This window comes from Notothenia rossii, assembly GCF_949606895.1.
Source record: "Notothenia rossii genome assembly, chromosome: 9".
Taxonomy (NCBI): domain Eukaryota; kingdom Metazoa; phylum Chordata; class Actinopteri; order Perciformes; family Nototheniidae; genus Notothenia; species Notothenia rossii.
In genome coordinates this window covers 17160221-17172255 of record NC_136907.1, presented here as the reverse complement: position 1 = coordinate 17172255, position 12035 = coordinate 17160221, and the positions used below count along the sequence as shown (strand labels likewise).

Genomic DNA, 12035 nt, shown 5'->3' with positions numbered 1-12035 from the left:
ACAAAAGGTCAAAGCATGCCAAACAAAAATGCAATCAAACCATCTTATTTAATTGAGTTACTAAGCCAGAACATGACTTCCATGCGAACATATTTTCCTGGCCCCTCCCACATTCCTGCTTCCCCCGGAGCTTCCTCCACTCTCCTTTCCTCCTCCCAGCATCCTCCCCAGTCATTTTCTGCTTATTAAAGAGTCTCTCTGTCAACCTTGTCCCATCTAATTCTCACCCAATTACAATCTAAATGAACCACAGGAATGCTTAACTTGCCTTGCGTCTTCCATTTGTTTAATTTGTGACGGTAACAAACGCTGATTAGTGCACGGTAAAGGTTCATGAATTAAGCGCTCAAGGCCCAATTAATCACCATTCCCTAGGAAGATAAATGGGAAATATTCAATTTTCGCATATGGATCCAAATGACAACAATAACAACAGTGTGGAAAGAATCTCAATGACTGCATATTTTCCAGACCGTATCATTTTGACTACGGGTGGCTGTGCATCACCAGCCAGTGAAATGTCACTTACTGAGAATTTCTGTCTAAGCTAGCTGAAAACTTTTAGATGCATTTGTTATACTAAAGCAATTTTCACTACTAGCATCTCCGTTCCAGAGGTAAAAGTGGGCCAATCTGATTAATGTCATTGTCTCAACGTGAGGAGCATAGAAACCACATTAAAGGGTCTACCAAAGAGGGAGAGAATGAGGGGAAATAAGAAGTACAGAAAATGAAAGGAAGGGTGGAGAAAAACATACAAAAAAAAACATTTTATAGGAAAAAGAAAGTGAGGGTAAACTAAAAAGAAATTAGCAATTGAAAGTGGGGGAAACGACCAGCCAAAGGGTGTGGATACAGACAATCCCAAAGGGCTACACTGATCATCAGAGAGCAAAACAAGAAATGAAACGCAATTGCCTGATTCTGACAGTGGATCTAGTTTAGCATACAAACAGGAAGTGGATAATTAGTCTCGAGAGGAAAATCAGCACACAGTAAGTGGGAAAGAAGGCCGATATTAGAGCAGCTGTCCTCAAATGGCAGGGCAGACACATTACAGACCTTTCTGGTGGCGGATGGAGATTTCCCCCCTGCCCTCAACGTACTACTGCATCACTTGTATCTATGGTATGTATATATACATTTTGAAAAGCATCAATCATCTTGAAAAATATACATGTACAAAGAGAAAGCATCAGCATTCTATGGAAACCTGAGGATTAAAAATAGCTACAATTATAGCCTACCGAACCATAGGCTGATAACCTGTTCTATTGCAGTCAGAAGAAAGCATCACGATATGTGAACAGATAACTGCAGCTTGGTAAACCCTGCTCAGGTTGTGTGGTGTAAGGGAGACTGAAGCTATTAAATACCAGGCATTAGTGAGATATACCACTGCATCTCCCCAGTGGTGAATAATGTTCTTGTCAATTATAGTATATTCTGTCAGCAGTGCTGCAGAGCCTTTCAGTAAGTCATACACCTTATCTTGGTATGCTGATGCTGTCATCCAGACAGCCAGAAACACAGGAACACACAAACATGTTTACACACGACATGCAGAGAATAAATGATACAGCAGGCAGGCACAATGAACAGCACATGCAAAGTGTGTGACCCCCTCCTGTGTGCTCTCCACCACACTCACAGTTGGTTAGCTGTCAGTGCAGGTTGTTGGTTGGGTTGGGTACCAAACTCTGTGCTTTTTAAGGATGCAATACTAATGAAATTGGTACTACCAAGTTAGATTCACCTTAGATCTAGAGAATAGAGGAACAGAGAGAGCAGAATTCATGATGGAGACTACTGGATTGTTTTCACTCTCGATACGGAAGGAATAGTCAACATTCTTTAATATGCTAAATGGTGTATGATATTTGTTTATTGTGTGTGAAACCTTGATATGGAACCATAGTACACAAATTGCCAACCATGTACTACTGATATTATATGTTCGTGATTACAGAGAGTACAAAACCCAAGAAAGATGCCATTCATTACAGGTACCAAAACCCAGGTATGTTGAAGTGGAACCTATCTCAGTCACATCATGCTGTAACACATTTAGCCTTCCACACACATCATTAACAGTCAAACTAAATGTTGCTGTAAAGATGCGACTGTCCACCATGATTATATCCTATTATCACCTTGTCCATTGCAATGACTCTGAGACCTGACTCAGATCAGCGAAAAGAAAAAACGAGTCCAGAGACAAAAAAAAGGCCTGGAAAGTTGTTGCTTTGAAAACTGTCAAATGTAGATGCTGAAAGGAAATTAGACTAACTCCTCACTTGACAGCAATCAATGAATCTAAAGAATGGCAACTAAGCCATCATTATTGATGAACAAGCATAGCCTCCACATACTGTATAGTCAGATCTTCACATCCACAGACACGAGGGAAAGCAACAAATAACCACAAGAATCCAGAAAACAATTACTATGTCACTTTGACTCAAAGCTCCAGAGACAATTATTTAACTGGCATGTTTATGGAAATCCAACGGCATGATCTTGATACATTGTCAATCATTTCTAAGGTTCCCATTAACATCCTGCGACTAGTTTTTCTTCCAACACAAGCTTATCATTTTTTTTTTTTGCCTTATATTTCTTTAAGCTTTAATTAGCCCCATCCCTAAAACACTGATGCATTTATTTAGATTTATTTTCAACGTAAACATATGTCAGCATCATGCACATATGTCAGCATCAACAACGGATTATAATAAAACACCTGTCAAAAAAGCCCATCCCATCGCATTGCCCATCAGGATGTGTTAAGGCAGCCGCAATATAATAGGCAGGTGAAGAAAACACATATGACCAGAAAACCAATTATCACTTAGAATGCTACATTTCAGCAAATAATAGGATGTTATAAAAAAGAATTCAACTAACAAAGATCCAGAGGTAAAAAAAATAAATAAAAACTTTGCTGCAATAGATGCTGAATAGTATTACTGAACATGAACAAAATAACTCCTCTGGGTCATTTTTAGGGCAAGTAGAAGCGAGCACGGAGAACTCCGCTCTGCAAACAGAGAAGCAGTTTCTCACTCTGGAGATGAAGACAACACATAATAATGGGCCTAATGCTTTAGAGGAAGTCACTTGTCAAATAGGAAGCAGTCAGCCCTAGAAATATTGCTGTTACAGTAACTTGCACATAAACCGCTCAATCTCCTTGTTACGCAATACAATACAGCAAGATATACACAGCGGGCAAAGAAAAACATCTGTGGATGCTTAGGCCATACACAACATGGAGTAAAAAGGAACAAACAACACTTCATCTTTATGAGTGAAGCCAATGCAGCTACATGACAACACCGTTCACAACAACTCTAACCGCCTCTAACAATTGATGTGCTGCATGGAGAAGCCACCAGGAGTAAACTAAAGGGTATAAAAGCAACATTGCTGGTTGCCAGATAATTAAAACATAAATAATTTCAGGATTGATGCTTTGAAAACTGGATTAAAATGTAGTTACTTTCAACATCACTAATAGTGGACATTTACTTTGTATGTTACACAACTTTTGGCAGTAAGCTGCAGCAGAGGTAATATTTATCATTACATGTGTCCCTCAAATCAATAGAGAGTGGTACAAAAAATTAAACAAACAGTAAGAAACTATCCTAGTAGTCAACAAGTGGATATCTCTTCTGTAAGGTATTACACACAGAAAGTGACTCTACTTACAGGAAACAAAGATGTGAAGCATTTAGTATAAATCAAAAATGTAGAGTACAAACAAAGAGCTTGATTGGTTGGTTATCTTGATATAATAAAGTAACATCTCATTGGTGCTGGTATCATAACTCTGGCTGTTGCTTCTGTCACTCACATGATATAGCAGATTAGTCATTCATCGTGAAGTTATTGATGCCTGTTACTTCTCTATGCCTAAGTCTTATCAGTCAGACTAATGGGTGGGGGGGGGGGTTGAGGGTCTTAAATGTGACTGATATTCCTTATGGGGCATAAACCGTCTGAGCAACCACTGCATTGTACAGTAAAACCGCCTGAGGCCTGAGCCAAACAAACATTACTTAATCATTTCTGACAGGGGACTGAGGAGTGTTGACAGATGAGTAATTATTCACCTGACAAATATATCCTTCAACCTATAGAGGAGTTCCCACCCGGCATGAGAGATTTCAGATGCTTTACCTCATTGTCTGTTGATTTGAAGAAGAATAGCAAAACATGGTGGAGTTGAGTTTTACACTATAAATCAAAGATTCTCCTTTTTTTTTAAACTAGGCTATCTTGCAACCAAATAGACAAATGAATGCATGCAAGTCCCTCAGCTGATTTGTTGGATCTGTTGGCATCCAATGACAACTGAGATGCTTTCATAGTTTTAAATCTGAGATGTTTTCAAAAGCTTCCACTGAGGGGAATACAGCAATAAATGTGACGCAAGTGGGATCTTTTCAAATTGTCATTGTTATATCATCATCATCAGAGGTCTTCTCCATAACACGCTCTGTGGTCTGTTTTATGAGACCCGTTTAGATTTGAATGATTTTCCAGCAGCATTTCCCAGAAATCAGAAAAGTGTATGCTGGAATAACAGCAGAGACAAAGCAAAGAAACAAATACTTTGTCATGGAGCACAACATGGCATATTTTGAAAAATGCTGTTAGGTTTGAACACAGTAAGTGTACTCACATTGATCGATGTTCCCGTCTGCTTTCCCCTTCTCCTGCAAACAGAGAGCACACACAAAAGTGGTTATTACAGGTTCGAGGTGTGAGACAAAAACAGCCATTTCTGCAGCATTTTCGCGCAACATCCGTTACCGTGCCTTTGCTCCTTTCTCGGTTCAGAGAAAGACGACGACGGGAAACAAAAGGTGAATAGACAGAACGAGTGTGAAAAATTAAAGAACAGAGAGACAGAGAGGGTGTGAAAGAGAATATATATGACGGAGTCAATTCAACCCGAATTGGAAATACACTTTAACAACAGGCTGCTAGATGGCAGTTTTCACTATATTGTGCTGGAATCTTAATCATGATGTCAAACAATTGACACCACAAAGATGATTTCACTCGTCAGTCCTCGCTGTGGTTGTGATATTGACATGCAGCTTTACATTTATCTTAATACATGTCTTTCCAAATACTCTCTGTGGATGTGATTGGATGACATCCAAGTGAGGTATATCACAATTATCAAAGTTAAACAAAAACATATTTGCTATATCAAAGATGGTCAGACTTAATTCACTGAAGTTAATAGGGAGACACCACACTGTACTGTATATTGGTGACGATAATATGACTGGCTGTTAATTAAATCTGAAGAAATAAATGGATTCATTTGTGGGATTTCAGCCACTTGTAATTATGCAAAAGCATGGCTGCGGACTAGGGACGCCAATAAAAAACAGCTTTTATCTCAACTGATGCATTTGTGCGGACAGTATGGTCACTTTGGGGCCACAGCAGAGATTAAAACTGACTAAATGACAGAAGCCACAGACCACAATGCCCATAACAGTAATTGCAACAAAATATGTCAGGGAGAAAGACAGTATGATTAAGTTACAACTCTTGGGACGAGGGTGGACAATATAAAAGGTACGGTATGTTTACCAATTTTCTACATTTTGTCTGGACTTGGTTTTTGTTGTTGCGGTGGCAACATAATGTAATAGGTGTGTTCCTGAACACCATGTCCTACCCACTAACACAGCATTGTGTGCTTGTTAGTTACTGATTATTTGTGCTTATTACAGCACAGCGCTCTGCATACATGCATCTGAGCTTGAGACGCAATTGAACACAAACTGGCAAAACGAAGGATTGAAATGCTGTTTAAAAATAGCACAAAAGCAGGTCTTCTAATGCGACACAGCTCCTGGAGCAGCCAATATGTGGCAGCAATTGAAGTGTTTTGACATTTTGCATTCTTGTCCCTCAGTGTGGATGTCACTGGTAATGAGGCTCAGTGATAAAACATGTGTGAGTCTGCAAGGCCCTTTCAGCTTCCCAGGAGACTAAGAGCTTCAGGAAAAAAACAGCAGTTTTAGTGCCTCCTGTCACTGCCTCCTCCTTTGTCTCCCCATCTCTCTCCCTCTGTCTTTCTGCCATCTGTCCGTCTTAATTGCAGACGTGCTTCCTCATGATGGCAGGATAAAATTGAGTGTGCTCATCAGCAACGCCTTCCATCATCTGGAGAGCTGCTGTTTGATCAATTGATTAGAGAATCAAACCAAGTATAGAGGTGAAAGACAGGCTATGTGCTTCTTTCTAAAAAGAATCATTTTTACCATGAATATTCAGGGCCCTTTTCCTTTATACATTCAGATTGAGATAATTTGAAATAGTAATGATGAAAGGCAACTACAATCATGTCACTTGATAAGATAAAGTAGATCCATTCAACATAGGATTGGGAAGCAGATAATATGTTTCTCCTTCCATGCATTGACACAACATACATATAAATAACTTTAACACCATCATTAAACCCACTGTGTTTCAATTAGGTGGGATCTGCGTTTCTCTATCATAATCCCTCTTTGTGATAGAGGCTGATTAGATGGCTGTATTATTACATACAATATAAATGCCCAGTGCAGTTAGGATTATGGGATAAGATTATGATAACATTAGGGATGCTGAAAGATGCACAATAGCAGAGACAAGAGATGTAATGTATACGGTCTAACCTCTTGAGCCTGGGGCTGTTTTTGTTCGAATTACGCTTCCTCCTCCTTCCTATGCCTCTTATGGCATAGTTCCTACATGTTCCCAGCATGTCATACATTGTTATTTTCAGTGCATCTGAGGCTACTCTGACATGCGACATTTTAACGTGGACAAAAGGGTTGAAGGGGGTTTAGTTACCTTGAAGCAGCAAGTATGTGCACATTAGGAAAACATGTAATGGATGCATAACACGTAAAGGGAAACGGAAGACCAAGTATGATCACCAGATGCCATGGCCTCTAACAAAAGGGTTTCATGATTTTTTAATATCATGATGTCGTTTTTAAAGTTTGTTTGTAGAGAAAACGGATGTCATTATACATTGCATGTTACAGTAATTAAGTGTTGTTAAACGATTTTTAACATAAATGTCAGCCATCAGAAACTGATACTTGTATTGGCTGTGGAATAACTTGGAAAGAGTTGACAGACCTACAGTATAGCTATCTGGTTTCACATACTTAAAAAACACCTTAAATGTCACGTTGGTTCAATGTTATTGATGTCAAGGCCTGTTTCAAGTTTGACTACTTTATTCGTTTCTGGGAGAGCAATCAATAGAGATAGAAAAGAATACACATTCAAAAAGATGTTCATAGCCTCTAGAAAAATGTGAACAAACAAATCTCTTAGTGCTACATGCCTCCATCTTGGAAACCATAAACCCACACATAAAACAAGAATCGGACATTGCTGCCACAGAGACAGACATTTTGTAGGAATGCAATTTGAACAGCAGGGCAGTTCAAGTTGTGTCTAGTACAAAGTGTGCTTCAATATTTGTGTTCCCCCCGCTGCAATAGAGGCCCTCTTCATTCAAGGACCCATATGTTTATTTGTCTACACTTAGTTTCTCTGGTTTTTAATCCCAGTCAACATCAAAACTCTCTGCTAAAATCAGCTGCCTGTATTTTCTCAGTTTTATTACTTATAAGCAGTAGCTTTTCATAAGTTATTGTTATGTGACGCTTATTGATTATTTGAACTTTATAAGATACTGCCCGATTAGGATGAAAAGGCAGCTAGAGAAGCAGGAAAGTAAAGCTGAGTCCATCAGTGTCTGTGTTTTCACAACAGCCTTTCAACATTCAATAATATGTGTTCCCCGATGTCTGTTATTTAGAAAAGTCGGCTTTCTTATCTAGAGTAATCCATCAGTGCACCAACAAACTACTTAATGAGCTGAACGAATAGGAGCCAAAAGAAGAAAGAAAAACGTTGGCAATGTACTGTATGTGAGTGGCAATACCTTCAAAGGCTTAACTTTGATTCATCTGAAAATATAATTAAAACCCAAGACATTCCAGCTATTTCCCTGCATCAAATAATAAGGTAAGGGAACATTATTTCCAGCAATGTTCACTGGCACGATCTGTCCTCTAAACATCTTCATTTATTTTAAATTGTCCCCAGCTTCGCTACCTTACTCTTTTTATATGCTACTAAGATAAAGCACTTGTTCGATCAATGTTCAACCAGGCCACATTTCTGCTTGAAGAAAAGAAAAAAAAAAATGGAATATATATGTTCTTTTCATTGCTGTTTACATTTCTATCAAAAATGATGGAAGTTCAATGCCTATACAAATGTCTCTTTAGTGTTTGGTACATTTACAGTGGCACGTTTAAATAAAAACAAGAAGTACTTTACACCGTTTTTCATTGTTTTTCTTTCTTATTTGAGGATTCAACACTTATATTTCACTTAATTTAAGAATATTCAAACATCACATGTTGTACTCCCTTAGCTAGTATGCACACGTTATTTGAATGTCTTCTAGCTGTGTTAAACCCATAGTATACACTTTAACTCAGTAAAATAAAACATTTTCTGAAACGGGCCAGAGGGTTGTGCTGAGAAAAGAAGGTATCCCTACCACACTATAATTAAAGAAGAGAAAGGAGTATTATTCTTCATATTTTCTTCAGCTTTGAGTACAAGCTCTCAAGAGACTTGAAAACACCCTCTGGGACCACAACAAAAACTAAAGCTATGTACAAGTCATAATCAAAATGTAAATGTAGTAGGGGGTAGCCCCACTACTGGAAATAAAAACACAACAGAAAAACATGCGTTCATGGAGAGAATACTTTCTTCATTATTTTCCTTTTTCAATGTTCCTGCATTTATTCTTGATTCATTCAATCCATAAACCTATTACTCCTAAACCCTTCATCCACTGAACACATTTCCGCCTTTCTCTGCGTTACAGCAAAACCAATTTACTGCTCCACTATTTTCCCGCTTCATATGGACCACTCCCGAGCCAAATTACAATCTTACCGTCAAATAAGCAGTCTATAAAAAGCCCTATGTGTTCATCAGTGTTGCGTTCAGAATGCTGCAAGATTTATCATTACCACTATAAGAATCCTGAACCAACGGCTACTGCCCCATCACAGTGACACGTTAAGAGAGTGGTCAGATGAAGCATTTGGTATTTTTTCTGCACTGTTTAGTTCAAAAAAGAGATGAATCATTGCAAATAGTCAACATTAAACTGTGTCTTTCAATCTAAGCCCTAATTGTATCAACGCTGACACCAATACAGTATGAATTGCACATTACAGAGATCTTGGTTTCTCTGAAGGTATCCAGGAAGCTGACAAGCGTAAAAATCAAAGGCTTTCATCTGGACTTTTTTCTTTATTTCACACTCTGTTACACTGCTAAGATGTCTTATTGTCCCTCTGTCTTCATGTTTTCTTTGGGGCTTTTTTCAGGGTTGGGGTATATATAAAGAAAATGAAAATCTGGCATAACCTACACAGAACTAAAGGCTTTAAGACTGCATCCTGCATAATCATGTGAAGGCACACATTTGGAAGATTCTCCCCAGGGTCGACTTTAATTGCTGGTGCCAATTGAGAGCTTTTTAAGTTTCAATTCTGGCCAGATAGACAGAGGGAGGAATGCCTGAGAATTTCTGTTTTGTTTAGTCAAGGGAATTCAAGGGACACAACCACCAGGGCAAATTGCATTCCCCTTCCTGCTGCCAACTTGGCAAAACCCAAGACCCAGACTTAGAACAAACCAGGGGGTGTACATGCTTCATTTCACGAAGAACTAGGAGGATCGCAAGCTCTATGGTCCTGTATGTGTCTGTCTGTGCGTATGTCTTTCTGACAACCTGTTAGGGCTTTATGTGTCTCTTATGCAGAGAACATTTGTTTAAGGCTTAATTCTTGTTGGCAAGGACCTGCTTGCTCAAAGGGCAAGTCGTTTTTTCCCTCTCTTTAGCCTGGGAGTCTCTAGTGTGCAATCAGGATAAATGCAACCAGGCAAGCTCAAGAGTGTTTAGGCAATTATCCTTTAGCTGTTGCGTAACGATAAACAAACAAAGCTGGGTTTTAAAAAGGAAATACACAAAACAAGAAGTTGAAGTAAAGCTACTTGCTTGTTGTTGTAATAATTAACAAAAGTACAACAAAGTTCGCATTAAAAACAGGCACCAACCTGCTAAACTTTAGCTGCAAAATTGAGCAACAAATGAGTTTAGTTCGACTGCTTCACTTCATTTTCCTCACCACTCTGATTTGCCTTATGGTTGATATGATTGATTGATATCTCTGTAAAGTGTTTCTCTAGCTTGATAGAGAGTGAAGGTGATGTCCTTGTTCGGTAGCAGTTTAATGTGTGTGCATGCGTGTGTGTCTGTGAGTTTGGACCGGATATTTACCATGGGGTCTGGTTCCTGGGAGGAGCTACGTGGCATTGCAGCTGAATGAACGCTGCCTCTCCTGCTGGTCTTGAGCCCTTCAGCCAGCCAGCACCCTGAGGTGCCCAGCAGAGCGGCCACAGCCCAAACACACAGGCTACCCATGAGTGCTTACCTGTATGGAAAAGTAAAAAAACAAGGCACACAACATTTAGACTCAATTAAGTGGTAAATAATGCATATTGATAAAACAAGTGACAAGTCATTTTCGTATTCATAACACATCATCATATTTATGTTCTGTTATCAATATAAAATGTGTATTGGTTAATTTAGTGAATAAACCATTTTAAAGATGTGTCTGATGTGTGATTTTATTCTTTCCTTAAACTATTTGTATGGAAATTAATGAATGGCTGGTGATATAATTGTGGGTTTAACACCTTGTTTTCAAGCAGGCAAAATGAGCATCATTGTGTTTTCATGGGAGATAATAAAGACTGATGATTCAAACTCACTTTCAAATCAACTCGTGCTTAGTAGTGTATGTGATCTTATCTTTTTTATGTGCAATAAAATAGATACAAATGTTGCATGAATGTCTCCAGGGTAAGTGAGACAGAGGAGAACACATTTCAGAGTTAAAAGCATCTTGAATCAGTCGATATTTCAAGGCAAGACATGACGAAAGAAAATATGTTATGCTATAAAGAAGGCAAATATTTACAGGCTAACATATAATACCAATAACTCAATAAAGCTGTGTGAATAGCATCTGTTACTGATATTGTGTCATTTTCCAAGTTTTCTTTGAAATCCTGTGATATACAGCTCTGTATTTTCTACACCCGATATTATGTTCATTCACACACGGTTACACACAATGGATAACATATTGTACACTCACACAAACTGAGCACACACAAGCAGATGAACACACAGCATAATACGGCTATGTGAGCATCAAAGCCCACACTGATATAGATAATTATCTGTATTACAAAGGACACAGAACATCTTTTGATGTCAACAAAGAGACAACCCTCTGAAGTCACAATTGGGGGAGTGGGTATGAATTCAGCAGATCAATTTCCCTGCTGTGACACAGAGACCCTGACACACACACACACACACACACACACACACACACACACACACACACACACACACACACACACACACACACAAATCACATTCAAATCTTCAGAAATAATACATACATCCCAACTGCTCTGATAAAAGCACCTGAATAAAAGCTGCAGTGAAACATTATTATTATTATCAGGTAATGCCTTGTTCCTATGGTGAATAATATTGAAAATGGCAAGCATGCATTTAACGATTAAATGTTAAAATGTGTTTAATGGTGCTACTCTGGAGGACCCATAAGCTCAAGGGTGAATAAACCAGACAGCTATTCATTTCGGCTGGAATAAGATCACTAAATCATGTTCACAAGGGAATAAAGTAATAATAATATGACAACCTCTCATTAAAGTGCAACCCAATACACCAAGAACGCAAACTACAGACACATTAAATAGTAGAGTAGCAACAAATAATGAAATCATATCTGCTTTCCCAAACATTATTTATTGCAGGGATATTGTCCTTGGTTTATGCTGCATTGCACTGGTTT

The 12035-nt window shown here is 38.6% G+C and overlaps 1 protein-coding gene across 4 annotated transcripts in view; it reads right to left on the bottom strand.

Moving 5' to 3' along the window:
• Positions 1-12035, bottom strand: part of fstl4 (follistatin-like 4) — a 198869-nt gene that overhangs the window by 168848 nt on the left and 17986 nt on the right. For all 4 annotated transcript variants that reach the window (XM_079651561.1, XM_079651560.1, XM_079651563.1 and 1 more), the window contains exons 2-3: positions 10418-10571; positions 4691-4724 (exon numbers count right to left, since the gene is read on the bottom strand). In XM_079651561.1, the coding sequence (XP_079507687.1) occupies positions 4691-4724; positions 10418-10561 (178 nt within the window). In that variant the 5' untranslated portion in view covers positions 10562-10571. The remainder of the gene's footprint in view (positions 1-4690; positions 4725-10417; positions 10572-12035) is intronic.